Source organism: Peromyscus californicus, unplaced genomic scaffold (assembly GCF_007827085.1).
Source record: "Peromyscus californicus insignis strain IS unplaced genomic scaffold, ASM782708v3 Scaffold_15__1_contigs__length_86483966, whole genome shotgun sequence".
NCBI classification, from domain to species: Eukaryota; Metazoa; Chordata; class Mammalia; order Rodentia; family Cricetidae; genus Peromyscus; species Peromyscus californicus.
The window spans coordinates 48,191,065-48,205,824 of NW_026294447.1; the positions used below are offsets into that span (position 1 = coordinate 48,191,065).

The window sequence follows — 14,760 nt, forward strand, 5'->3', positions numbered from 1 at the left end:
TGGAATTACAGATTGTGAGCTGTCATGGGGGTGCTGGGAATCGAACCTAGGTCCTCTGGAAGAGCAGCCAGTGCTCTTAACTGCTGAGCCATCTCTCCATCCCCATGAGTCGGTGTTTTAAAGGCCCCTACCCCCTAGGGATTGATCCTAGAAGTCATGTATGTTGGTCAAGTGCTCTACTACTGACCTACAACCCCCAGTGGCTAAATTATTTTTACTCATGAGGCCAACAACCCACAAAAAGGTACAATTCCCCTGTAATAACAATGATACAGTTGACTGACTTAGTTATGGACTTCAAAATGGAAAGTTGGGGACTTTGAAGTTTACTGAATGAATGAATGAATGAATGAATGAATGAGCAAGCAGACTAACAAGTAGCCTACTTGAGAGGGACAACAGGTAGGTATGTGTTTCTCAGGCAATGCAAGGATGAAGAAGGAGCCCATCTGGAAGAAACAGGGAATGGAAGGAACATAAGGACAGGATCAACCAGGACACATGGCCAACAGGAGTATGATGATTTGGAGGGACCACAGCGGATGCTTGTCTGGAGATTCCATCAGAGGGTGGAGCACTGCCTCAGCAGCTGAGAGCACTGGCTGCTCTTCTGGAAGACGTAGGTTTGATTCCCAGCACCCACGTGGTGGCTTACCACTGTCTGTGACTCAAGTCCCAAGGGATTCAGCAACTTCTTCTGACCTTCAGGGCACCAGGCATTCGTGCTGTGCACAGACAGGCATGCAGACAAAATACTACACACATCAAACAATGTTTGGGTTTTTATAGAAAGAAAGAAGAGATTCCTGTGAGAGAGCTAGAAAGGGGTCAGCAGCCCTGGAAGCCAATGAGGATGGAGCCTCCTCCCTCATGTTCTGCTTGGAACTCACCTCCTGCTGCCCTGGTAACACTAGAAAGGAAAACATTGACACTGCTCCCTCTACACCTCCTGGCCCGAAGAATGAAACACTCTGGCCCCGGGTGGAGACGTGACATTCTGATCTGCTCCCAAGATTAGAACATTATATACTATTATCTCCTCCAGGCCTAGTTCTCTTTCTATTGCCGTGATAAAACTCTAAGATCAAAGCAACCTGGCGGGGGAGGGGGAGGCATCTGACTTAGAGTTCATCATGGGGGAGGCCAAGGCACGAACTGAAGCAGAACACGTGAGGAATGCTGCTTACTTGCCTGCTCCTCCCGTCTTGCTCAGTGTGCTTTCTTATACACCCCAAGACCACTTGCCCAGGAAGGGCACTGACCCCCACCTAGCAGGCTGGACCCCTCACATCAATCAAGAAAATGCCCCCCAAGGGCTTGCTAACAGGAGAATTTTAATGGGGACATTTTCTCAGTTGTCATACCCCCTTCTCAGATAACCTCAGCTTGTGTCAAGTTGACAAAAGAAAACTAACCAACACACCTAATCTAGCTAGACCTGTACTAAACTAGTCAGTAACCTCGCCAGGACTCCCCTACTCCACCACCCCCACCCCAGGAAAGCTGATCCATGAAGATACACTAAGGCAACGGGAGGAATAATTACCCCTTACATGGAACAATATACTTACGCTTACTAGAAGCCCTCCCTCATAGAGTCATGCAGAGTCTCTACCACGTGGCCTGCCTGCTTCTGAGTTCTAACTTTACCGTCTTGCCAGCTTTTCTTTCAGATACTAACCATGCTTTCCCTGACTCTTTCTCTGAATCCCAGCCTCCCCTGACCAACATCCTGATAAGAACTCAACCTCAAGAAGATGAAGACTATCCAACAGTCTATTAGGAACTTTTAAAGGTCATTGACGGACCACCCCTCCTTCACAACCAGCTTTGGACTCCAACTCCTGTAACCCTGCCGACGACGAAGACTTTAAAGAAAGGGAAAGTATCAGTCTCTGAAGAGAATCCCAAAGATCCTTAAAACTTGAAAAATGCTCAGTGTAAGGAGGAAGCACCACAATGGCAGCTTCTAAAAATTGAAAATACCATATGAGGGTCATGTGGTGGCACATGGCTTTAATCCCAGCACTAGGGAAGCAGAGCTCTCAGAGTTCAAGGCCAACCTGGTCTACACAGGGAGTTCCAAGCCTGTCAAAGGTACATAGTGAGACCCTGTCTCAAAAACAAAAATCAATTAAAAGCAAAAAAGATATGGCAAGCCGGGCGGTGGTGGCGCACGCACTTAGGAGGCAGAGGTAAGTGGATCTCTGAGAGTTCAAGGCCAGCCTGGTCTACAGAGCGAGTTCCAGCTCAGGTTCCAAAAGCTACACAGAGAAACCCTGTCTCAAAAAACAAACAAACAAAAACAAACAAAAAAAATTGAAGAGATCTACCTTGACATGACATTCTGAACCGCCTAAAAGATCCTTGGACTACTGTCTAGCAGAGGCACTCTGGTCAAGAACAAAAACATAGTATTGTCCCTTAAGAGTTAGTCCAAACGGGGGTTGGAGAGATGGCTCCAGAGAACAAACACTGCTCTTGCAAAGAGTTCAGTTTCCAGCATCCTTATCGGGTAACTCACAACTGTCTGTAACTCCAGCTCTGGAAATCAGATGCCTCTGGTCTCCTCTGACATCTGCACTCACATGCACATACTCACACACTCACACAGACATAATTAAAAATAGTATAGTCAGATGTGGTGGCACACACATTTTTTCAGGCCAGCCGGGGCTAAAGAGTAAGTAGGAGAGAGACAGACAGACAGACAGACACACACACACACACACACACACACACACACACACACACACACACACACACTTAACTCAAATGGGCCTATCAATCACCTGGGAAGAAACGCCCTCCAGGACCACCATCAGCACCGGAAACTAAGAAATAGTGTAGTCTACCTCAACCCACAATACACCAAATTTCATAAGTCACAAGTACCTCAAGCCTCTGATTGGTCTTGGAGTATGTAAGTATATTCAATGCTCTTCCAAATGTGCACTATCGCCCATTTATCCGGCACAATGGTCTCTCTGGCTATTGTCCACTCTCGCCCCTACGTGATGGCACCTTTGGTCACTGTCCACTTTCAACTCCTGAGGGTACTTTAAAATAAATTTTGCCTATCTTCTACCCAACACTCGGCACCTCTCCTCTGAACTCAACAGAGAACTCATGGACCAGGGAGCTGAGGTGAGTCCTAAGCAAGAATGGCACATTCACATGCCAAGATCTCCAGCACACAGCCAAAAGGAAATAGCAGCCCCGCACAGGCTGATGGGTCCTCACTGGCCTCAAAAGCATCCCCCACACCTCATCTTATTTCTGCATATTCCAGTGGACCTTACTGCTAATGCATCAGGGTCAGGCTGTGATGTCCTCCAAAGAGCAGTGTGAGGAGAGGAAATGAAAAGCAAGGCAGGGGAGGGCGAGGCAGGGCTGGGCTGTCTTCCTCCTAAAGGGATCACCAGTTCAACAGATTACTGACCAGTGTCACAGGAAACAGAAATGCTCTGGGTTCCAAAAGGAGGAGTGAGAGAGAGGTCACCATGCATAAGGGAAACTGTCACACATGTTAGCTCATGCCTTTAATCCCAGCACTCGGGAGGCAGAGGTGAGGCCAGCCTGGGCTACAGAGCGAGTTCCAGGACAGGCTCCAAAGCTACACAGAGAAACCCTGTCTCAAAAAATAACAAAAACAAACAAACATAAAAACCCAAGAGTACAAAAAATAGTCTCTACACTTACTAAATCTCTTCTGCTTACCCTCTCTAGTTCTTTATCCTGCATGCTCAGAATTAATCAGGACTTTACCTGTCTCCTATGCTATGGCGTAACTGTTCCCTCTGGGCATAACATGGCCATGTCACTGTCACTACGATGACCTTGCTTAGCATGTTTGATCTAATGAAAGAAGAAAGAGAAAGAAAAGGAATAGAGGGGGGGAAAACCCTAAGCAAACAAAACCTCAAGAACCTCTCCCTAGACAAACAGAGTACTCATTAGCACTTGATATGTTGCCAATGAATTCGGGTAGTGGGTCAACAGTGACTCAGACATCGAAGACCCCAAGGCACTGAGCCACTTCCAATGGCCGCTTCTACACACATGAAAACCGAGGGACCAAGATGCTCAGGTGTGCCAACCAACACCGGAATCCGAGTCCTGCTAGGCCACGCAGCCACCTCTACAGGTCAAAACTGCATTCAAAGCAGCCAGCCTCATATATAATAAGCACACTGTGTACTCGGTTTCCTTTATAAACCTTCTGGCGACAATAGTATTTTTTGTTAAAACAGCAAGAAAGGAAATAAATGAAAAGCATGGAAATAGAAACACACATACCTGCTCCATTCTAACCTAGTCTACAAAAATTAACTGCATTTTTATTTCTCATTTTCAAGTCCCCAGAGAAGTCAGTACATGCTAAATTCAAGTCCTGAGACTTGTATCTAAAAGAAGGAGGAAAAAGAACATGATCCCAGACTTTAAAAAAATCAACAACGTGACCTTGATTGATGTGACCAAAGATCACCCACTGATAACCTGGCAGGATGAAAGACGGATGTGGAAGTTCACAGAGTAGGGAGCAGCTGACCCATGCGAACCAGGCTGGGGAGCAGCATCCCGGAAGCAAGTTAGGCAGGCTTCAGGAGCACAGACCCTCCTCCACACACTGAGTTCCCAGGGAAGGGGCCTGGAAATCAGCAGACAATCTCAGAGGTCACTTCCCTCCCTGAGGCTAGAGACAAATTCCAGGATACCAAGAGAGGCAGGCAGAATGTAAGGCACTCTGAAGACCAAGTGATGGGTGATTTTAAAACGGAAGGGAAGGAGAGGTGGGCGGTGGTGACACGTGCCTTTAATCCCAGCACTCAGGAGGCAGAGGCAGGAGGATCCCTGAGTTCCAGGACAGCCAAGGTTACACAGAGCAACCCTGTCAACAACAAAAAAAAGGAAATAGTGGGAAAGGAAGGGACGAGGTGCAATATATTTAAACAAATAGAACAAAAACCTGCACCAAACATCACATATGCCACAGTGGGGTCCTAATTCAAGCATTTAACAATCTTAGCTACTTGAATACTTGGCTTAGATGACATTGAGACTTTCCATCTTGGGAGGCTCGGATGGGGAATGAGGACTGGACAGACACACTAGCATTGTGGCTACATAACTAACTACAGCTTAGTCTCCTACACGCTGAAGTACGCTGAAATAAAATGACTCACAGTCTTCTTCAAAGTACTTCAGCAGGAGCCACAGCAACCAGAATGAATGAAACCAGACAATTCTCATTAAATGCTAACTCTAGACATGGGTCATGGGGTGACAGGAGCACAAATTCATATCACTCTGTCCACTTCTGCCAGCTAAAAACGGCCACGATTAAACGACAACAAATTTAACCTGTCTTTTGAAGCACTTCGGGAGACAAAACAGAAGCAATGCTGCATTTTCTCTTGACTTAATTGGGAGACACAGTTCTTTTTTTTTTTTTTTCCTTGAGACACGGTTCTTGATGAGCTCTTAGGAAAAACAAACAAACAAACAAAAAAAAACATCCCAGCACTTGGGAGGTGGAGAGGCAAGAGGCTCGGTTCAAGGTCACCCACAGCTAACTATCAAGTTTAAGGCCAGCCTAGGCTACTTGAGATCAAAACTCAAAACAAACAAACAAACAAACCAGTAAATAAATGGTTAGGGACCTTACCTACAACACCTAGGCACCTTGACGCCTCCCAACTACCAACTTTCCCAGCCCATCTCAGAACCAAATCTCCAGGGAGGGGCCTGAGAAATAAGAGGTAACAGTTCGAAGTGCCTTGGGTGACTGATGCAATCTCTCCTGTTCCTTCCTGCTCCAGGGGCCGGCCAAACAGTTGTCCGGTGGGGTCTGTGTTCCAAGCCCTCGGGGACAAGGATCACACGGGATTCCACATTCCCACTGCTATGCCAAGCTTAAAACGGTGTTCTCCAGTTTCAAAAACGTATCAAAACATAAAAACAAACAAAGGAAAAAGAAGGTGCCTGGCTTCTTCCTATCCTCACCTTCATCTTACGGATTTCTCACCGACATTTGGGTGTGTTTAGACATTTGTGCTGGGGTTGAACCTACTGCCAAAGTAAAACTCCCCGAGAAGAAAACAAGTGTCTCTACACAGCCCAAGGGACTCTCACTGGGCAATGTATCAGCAGGAATGCCTTCCCCTTTACTCAGCAAATCCAGGAGAAAAACCCCAGTAAACAGGCCAGGGCTACGGCCCTGGCAGCACTGAGTACGTCTGACACTTGAACAGTCACCAGAGGCTCCGGCTCACCCAGGGAAAAGAAAAGAGGAGGAGTGGGGGAACCTCACAACTGTAGCTTTGTTTTTAAACAGCATCAAAGCGCTGGGGACAAACCTTCAGCCACAAAACTGACTGGCATTTGATCAGGAACATGTCAATACAGGTCAGCACCTGGGCTAGGAAGCTAGAACTCAACAATTCAGAAGATTAAAACAATATCAAGTCCTTCAAAACACTCCCTGTCAACAGGGATCAATGTTTGCCCAGATGGACAGCCAACACCCCTGGAAAAAATGTGACTCCCAGAATCCTGTGTGAGGCTGGGGGGGGGGGGGGGGCACTCAGTCTAGCCTCCTGGTAAGCTCTGACATGCACCATCCCGTGCTTGGTAGCAGGGCAGGATGATGAATAATCTTCGCAAGACTCACTGCACACATGGAGCTGGTCCTGTTTAACATTTCAGACTGCGCACTAGCTAAATTACTTTTATGTGCAGTGGTGTTATGTCAAAAATGGAGGCGCGGGCATGCTGTAACTTGCAGAAAGGATGACATGGAGCTAAAGGCCCTGTTCACTGTTTGACCGGTGGCATGCGGCTCTTGGGGCCTGGCGAGCACTTTCTAAACCTAGAATTACCTGCTCGGGCTTTCTCTCTCTTGCTTCAAGACGTGACCTATACAAACGTGTTTAATGCCACAGCCTGCTCCTTTGAAGGAGAACAGTTTTTAAGTTTTTAAAATTATCTTGAAGCATGGAACAGAGTCAAATCCCGGGACTGGTGGCCAAACGTTTAACCTGGGAAAAAGGAAAGACTGCGTTCCCAAGGAAAACAGATTTCACTAGATGAGAGGTACACCTTGATCATCCCAGATATACATAAAGCTAAGGACCCAGAAAAGAAGGTGGCTCACGAATGTATACACCCCTGACATCACCAGCATTGTGACCAATGGCTCGGCAGTTAGGAGTGCCCACGGTCTGCCCACAGTCTGGCAGCAGACCCAAAGTTCAGTTCCCACGGCCCACATTGGATGGCTCACCACCAACTGTATATCTAGCTCTAAATACTGTAGACCCCCCCCCCCTCTGGCCTCTGAAAGCACCTGCACTTACTTACATATGTTTATAAACACACACACACACACACACACACACACACATTAAAAAAATAATTAAAGAAAAAAAAACTTAAAATGCTTTAAAGCCAGTGTCGAGTGGGAACCTTAACCTAAGCCAGTACACTTCATACTAGCAGTTTCCAAGTTGCCAAACACACACAGACTGGATTTCATAAAAGTCACCTGCACCTCCAGTCTGATTGGTCTTAGAATAAATAAGTATATTCAAGTATCTCCCAAAAATGCATCATCTCCCATTTATTCCAGAAGCCTGAGACGTTGTTGCCTTTTCCCCAATATTCAGAAAGAGTCATTTTTCTCCAGCCCTTGATGGCCATTTTCCTTATACACAAACCCCTCCGTTAATACACTGTGATCTACGTATTGCATGCATAATCTATGATGCCACATGGATCTTTGAACTTTAAAACCAAACTGACCCAACCACGTGGAAGGAGGACATGAGGACACTGGATTGGCAAAGCTCAGTTGTGAGAGTATGTGAAATCCTATCAGGGTACCTCTCAAGAGACTGACACCCCCCCCACCCCCCCCCCACCCCCGCAAGAACAAAAAGAATGCATTAGCCAATATGTTTAAGAAGTAAGTTTTTCACAACTATCTAATGTGTTAAATTATCCACTCATAAGTACTTCAGCATGGTGGACTATGCATTCATTTTTAATGCTGAAAACTTCAGGTTAATTAAAAAAAAAAAAAAAATCAATTCCAGATGACACAACATACCTGACTCCTCTCTTTGTCCACTTTCTTGAAACACTTATTCAAGGACAAATTATGTCTCACTGAATTTTTCCACCCAGTAGGTGCATTCGCAAAATATGGAAAATGTTCCAAGATCCAGTTGTAGATATCCTTCACTGGCAGGCGCTTGGTTGGAGAGTCCTCGATGGCCATAAATATGAGGCAGCTAAAGGAGTAAGGGGGCTTGCAATTGGGGTTCTGCCTGGCATCATAGGGCAGGTCCGAGTGGGCAGGGGATGGCGGAGTGTCATCGTCCAGGTCCTGGACGGGACTGACACTCCTGAGGACCGACTCCCCAAAGCTCTTCAGCAAGTTCTTGCTTTCATGCAGCCAGTTCAGATTGGTCAGCTCTTCATCTTCCATGGTCCCCTCTTCTAATCTGATGTCAGGCAGAGGGAAGTCGAGGTCATCATCTTCCTGGAGGGCCTTGGAGAAGCCGCTGCCCCGGTAACAGTGACTCAGTCCACTGGACACGCTGATTCCTGAGCTCTCGGGCTTCTTACTGGCGGGCATGACTGGACCCATTTACGTGAAGGCTCCTAGGAAGGACAGCGCAGAGAAGTGATGAGCTGGAGAAACGCAGAACAGAGATCGGTTCAGGTCCCACCTAACTCCATCTCCCCCTATCTGGGTCTCAGTTACATGGTGATGGCATCGCAGGGCTCCCACATGGGTAGTCACACAAGCCCACCACCATCCAGTTACACAATGAAGAAAATGACCCCAGTGTCAGCAGCAGCATGGTGACCGGATGGACCTTACACAAAACAAAACTGAAAATACAGGGGGCACTTTTAATGAGCAAATACATCATAAGCAGCTTCTCCTTGGGTCTACAGTCATCCGTGACCACAGGAGAACTTATTACTATTTGGTGTCTCTGATCCTCTACCATAATGCACACACACACACATCCGAAACATGTAAATTTCTTTAAAGACTCAGGATAAACATAACAAAGTAAGTGTAATGGACAATTACTGCAGCTTTATAGTACCAATCTTGTTTATCCTTCTCAAAAAGAAAATAAAAATAATAATAATAATAATAATAATAATAATAATAATAATAATAATAATAATAAGTCCCAGGGCTGAAGGTGCTCACTCAATTGTAATCCCAGCACACCTGTAATTCCAGCATTCTGGAGGTTATGGAGGAGAGAATGAAAGTTCAAGGCCAAGCTGGGCTCCGTGAGATCCAGTCTCAAAAAAAAAAAAAAGGTGGCTGACAGAACGTCAAGGCACTTGCTGCTGAGTCTGTTGACCTGAGTTTAATCTCCCAGACCTACATGATGCAAAGAGAGAATCACTCCAGCAATTTGTCCCCTGAGCTCCACCTGTGCACTATGGCAATCATGCACCCCCATATATACATACAGACATATATGTGTGTACACATATATATACACATACGTATACACATTCATATATATATTATATAAAATAAATAAATGTAATCTTTTGGAGCCTGTCCCGCAACTCACTCTGTAGCCCCAGATGGCCTCGAACTCACAGAGATCCGCCTGCCTCTGCCTCCCGAGTGCTGGGATTAAAGGCGTGCGCCACCACCGCCCGCGGCTCTTTTTTTGATGTAAGGACAAATAGGGATGGGGGAGGGAAGGCAAGGAGAGTGACAGACCCACGGTTGTGCATGTCCAGCAGACCTAGACACTTCCGCCTAGCCAGTTCTGGGTCAAAATAGCCATTTCCGGGCCAAGGCGCCTCGCGTGACCAGAACCCCGTGGCTTTGAGTGGTTGCGTAAGGTCACGCAACACAACTATGTGATCTACGCGCATGCGTGGAGTAGCCACATCGACCTGTTTACCCATGCACCACCCAGCCTTTATAAGCCGGCGCCATATTCCCGGCTTCCTTCTTCTTCTCCACACACGTGTCTCTTCCGCAGGCCTGAGCACTCATCTGTTTCGCTCATCTTAATAAAACTCTTGTTGGTGGATTCTGTCGTGTTTCGTGACATTTCCTCACAGGGTAAGAGCACCGCTAAATAACTAACAGAGAGTTACTTCCAGTCCCATAAAACAACCCACAAAAGGGTCTTTGAGGCAAAACTGTAACCAGAGGCCACTGGTTTGATGGTTTGGTTTTATTTTGTACCCCTCACGCACACACCAGAAAAAAAAAATCATAAGGAAAAATTGCAACTTTTATCACATTTGACAAGCGTAACCGAGGACAACAAGGAATTCTTCAGACTATACTGTAAGGAAGTACATTCAATTCAAGGACATTACACCTAGAGAGAAAAAAGCATGTAACCTTGGGCACTACCAAAAAAAACCAAACAAATGGAAATGAAAGATAAGCCATTAACTGGAACTAGAATTACTGAGGAAAATAAAGTTGAGAGAGCAGCTAGAAACTTCAGAACAGGCAGGCAAATTCCACACAAATTGTAACAGATTCTCTCCCCCCACCATCAACATCCCCTACTCTTATCAATGACCCAGAACAGAGTGTAAAAACAATTACCTGACAAAAAAAATACAGGGAGACAGCGGTGTCGCAAATAGAATGAATGACTCCTACAGACTCGGCCCCCTGGTACACAACACAGAGAAAAAGGGCAATGGGCCTTTTGCTCGGTGTGTGTAGAGCTAAAACTATGTACTTCGTTGAAGAAGAGCGTCTCTTTTGGCTCAATGAGGAGTTAAAGCCCTGTACCTAGAGAAGAATTAATACAGCGAAGGTAAACAAACGGTCATTCCAAGCCTCTAAACATCCACTAACACGGCCTCTAAAATGACCACGGTTAAAGCGCAGGAAGTTCTAGAATTGGACTCTAGAAAGCATGATGCAGAGCTTCAAACAACCAGGCAGGATGCCAGCATGCTGCAGCACTTTCCCACCAGCTGGACAGAGGTAGAAGAGGTGCATCTCCCAAGTGGATGCTGGATGCAAGACGCCATCTCTAAAGAGGAGAAAATCTCCACAGGGCCTCACAGCCCAACCCAGGCAGGGCAGTCGAGATGCATCCAGTTCATCCAGGAAAACAAATAGCTCTCCCTGTCACATAAGGGAACTAACCTATGTCATAGAAAAATGGTAGATTTTATCTTCAAGTCTGGAGATATTACCGAATCCAGCCTGATACTGCTTTTAACTTCCTTATGAAGAAATCAGGACAGCTTGGCTCAAAGTTTCTCAGATTCCCTTAGGAAAGGTTCTAACTGCCAGCACAGCCACACAAAAGAGAACTACCCAGCCAGTGAAGTCAACTTTAGCCCCAAATGAAAGTTTTATGTCTCCTGAGCTTCCAAACAGGAAAATTATATCATGGCTGACAGTAAAGTAATTTAATTGCACTGTTGCTATGACAACATGCTGCTCTCTTTCTTTTTAATTTGCTTATTTGTCAGCAGCTTCCCAAAGGAACTAACATGCTATTCTCCATGTTTTCTTTTGTTTTCAACAAACACTGCCAGCAACGTGGTCCTCTAAGAAAAACTCTTAAATGCCAATGCCAAGAAGAGGTGGTCTGAAGGGTCCCTAACCGCCGGATTGTTTCCCCAAACTCTCCATCCACTTCCTTCCCGATGAATCCCCGCGCTTCTGAACAGTATGGAAGGCTCCTGACCACTGTACTTCTTCCATGTTACAACAAAACAATCTCCAGAAACCACAGCTGAGGAGTTTTCCATTATTATACCCTAACTATAAAATTTTCCAAATCTCTTTTCCCTTCTTTTTCTTCTTTTAGAGGGGTGGAGGGCTAGGAAAGTGTGAGCCTGCAGTCAAGCAAACGTTCTTAATCCGCTGCTAACAACGTCACTTTGAATAGTTATCCAGTGACCGCCTTAAAATTTTCAAGCTATTGGTTACGTCTCACACACCCTCCTTTTGTTTTGTTTTGTTTTTTTTATGACTTCCTGTGTTTTATCTTCCTTTCTTTCTTTCAACGCAGCAAAACGGAGCAGGAAAGCTTATATTTTTTCGCTACTAGCAGACCATCTCAAATAACTGACAGTGCCATTATGGACCAGGTCTGAAGAGATGCTAGTGATGAACTTTTTCAAAAGTTGAGAAATCTTCCTCAATCGAAGCTGAGCAGGCTCAAGTTTGGGGGACCGGGAACCTCCCCCTCCTTGCGCGCGCATACACGCACGCGCTCCACTCCCTTTTACTGTACTTGTCAAAAACATTTCAAGGGGACCAAAGGGAGCAGCGATTGGCTGTACCCGGCGTCAATCAGCGGCGTTGCCAGGCAACGAGAAAACTGCTCTTCTACGCGTACACAGGGCAATTGGGAGCTCGCATACCTTCACTGCCGGTCAGATGTCATAAACCTTTTATTGGCCGCAGCGTGGCGAGCCTAAAAACAAATCAATAAGCGCCCACTGCCCCCCCAACTCACATGGGCACCCAGAAAGGCTTGCAAAGAATCGGGGTACAGAGGAGTAGGGCCCCGCGGGTCTCGGGATGCTCGCGGTCGGTTCTGAGCGTGCTCGGTTAGGGAGGGGATCTTTGTTAGGCGCCTGTTCGCGGTCTTGGGGTCTCCAGTTGATCTGCACCCTCTGACGGACCCGGATTGCTAGGGATGCCTGCTCTGCAGACAATACCAACTCTGTCGCTCTCCGGGTCTGTGGGGAAACCGAGGCACGAGAAACCGCCAGCTCTTCGGAGCAGGAAACTCCTGGTCGGGCAACTTCCAGGCTCAGGGCTGGGGGTCCCCCGACTCCGGGTCCAGCTTAGCCTGCCCGCCGCACAGTGAGACCAGTCCCTGACCGCTGCGGGCCACCACGACGGCTCTCCAGCGAGGACCCTAGCCCGGGTGGCGCGGGAGGGCGCGGGCGCGGACTCACCTGGCCAAGCGCGGCGCGGGGCCACCGCTGCCTTCCGTGCAGCCGACAAAGTTTCGCGGGCGCCCAGCGGGCATCGCTCGGGGCCCCGCTGCGGACGCTCGAGCCCTGGGCGGGCGGCGGGGGGCGGCCGCGGGTGCGGACGGCAGGGGTGCGGGGGGCGGCGCGGCATGGGCCCCGAGCGAGCGTCCCCGGGCGCCGCGTCCTCCCGCCGGCCCCGCCGCTCTCCACGCCCCGTCCCGCCTCCCGCTCGCCTCCGCTGCGGCGCGTCGGGGCCGGGGCGCGCCGAGCGGCGAGAAATTGTTTCCACTGCAAACAAAAAAAGGCGACACATGACCAGGCAGGAGGAGGGGAAGCGCGGGGAGGGAGGGGCGGAGGGAGCGGGAGAGACGGAAAACGTGGGCCGGGCGACCCCGGGCTGCGGCGCGGGCCCTCAGGGAGGCCCTTCGGCCAGGCTGGGCCCCTGGGCTCCTCGGCAGCACCCTGGGACGGAGGGGAGCCGGGCAGGTGGCGCGTGGCTGGCCCCCTCCCCTGCTTCAGGCCACAGGAGCGGTGCTGCGCAGCTGGCAACGTGTCGCCGCAGCGCTTTTACCCCGGCCGCCTGCCTTACAAGGCTCGAAAGTAAAAATAAAAAGAATTACGACGCGAGCGAGGCTTCTGAGGGTGAGGAGAGAGGCTTGCACTTCTCTCCAACTACTACGGCAGCACTCCCGGGGCGGCTCCAGTCCTCTTCCACCATGCACCTCCTGCCGGGGACGAAAAATTGATCCCCAGCCTCCAGCCTAGGTTGCCTTGGCTGTGGAGGGCGGGAGGATGGCCGCCACCAGGGAGGGAGAGGTGCACCCCAAATACAACGTCAATAGGTTCTCCCCGATGGGCTGTGCTAAGGAGACTTCTACATCTGGAAGGAAAACAAGTCTCCCCTCCTGTACACTTTGAACATAATAAATTAAATGATAATTTGCAAACACCCACCCACCCAGCCACCCCCCACCCCCGGGAATGGCGCAGCCACTTCTCCCAGTCTCCAAGCACTTCCAGAGAATGGCCACCCACTGCTAAAGGCACACCAGCCTGGCTGCCTTTGGAGAGGATGAAAGCAGAGTCCAACAGGACACCCTGCTGGTGACATAAATAAAAATAGAGATTGCTCACCACTCCCAGGTAGCTAGGCGAGCAGGTTCTACAAAGAGAAGCCCAAAGCCATCCCCCCACGCCCACCTGAACAGTGGACAGCTAGCAAGAGCGATCTGTGTGATCTGGGCTGAAAACCCTCCAGCCGAGAAGTAACCTTTAACCTAACCAGACCAGGGACAGGAAGGGAGAAAGGTGAAAGAAATACCACGTGCTCCTGAGAAGTTTTTGTTTCAAAAGAATAAATAAATAATAAGAAAACCCAATCAAGCTGAGATTCCATCCCCCACTTAACTAAACTTCAAGATTAGGTAGGTAGCAGGGAACCTTCAGTGATTCAGACTCACTGAGACTTCACTACTTGGCCAGCAACTAGAAGACTCAGAGAAGCAAGTCCAAGGTAGCCTGAGGTCATCCGGCCCCACCTCCGATGTTATTGAGCCCATAATGTGACTAAGCAGAAGGTACCCCGTGGCAGACATATTAGATCATCTCTGGAGTCTCAACACCAGTGATTCTAAGGGCCAGTCCTGGTAACCACAGCCAGGACAAGAAAGAGAAGGTCAGTCACCTGCGGCACTGCTAGGGCAGGTCCCACTCCTCCAATAGACAGTGTGTGATCTCCACCAGAGGAATGGGGTTAGGACTGACCTCCGGGAAGTTGTACTAGCCCCCAAG

General features: G+C 48.4%; 1 protein-coding gene across 15 annotated transcripts in view; it reads right to left on the minus strand.

Annotated features, from left to right (window-relative positions):
* Nucleotides 1-14,760, minus strand: part of Foxn3 (forkhead box N3) — a 401,288-nt gene that overhangs the window by 209,096 nt on the left and 177,432 nt on the right. For 12 of the 15 annotated variants that reach the window (XR_008218343.1, XM_052738751.1, XM_052738745.1 and 9 more), the window contains one exon: nt 8,111-8,667. Coding sequence is in view for 14 of the 15 variants with exons in the window: in XM_052738751.1 (XP_052594711.1) it covers nt 8,111-8,653 (543 nt within the window). In the remaining variant the exon portion in view is untranslated. Of the gene's footprint in view, nt 1-8,110; nt 8,698-12,503; nt 12,523-12,951; nt 13,080-14,760 lie in introns of those variants that run through there. The other 3 variants (XM_052738750.1, XM_052738749.1, XM_052738752.1) reach the window with 3 other exon arrangements.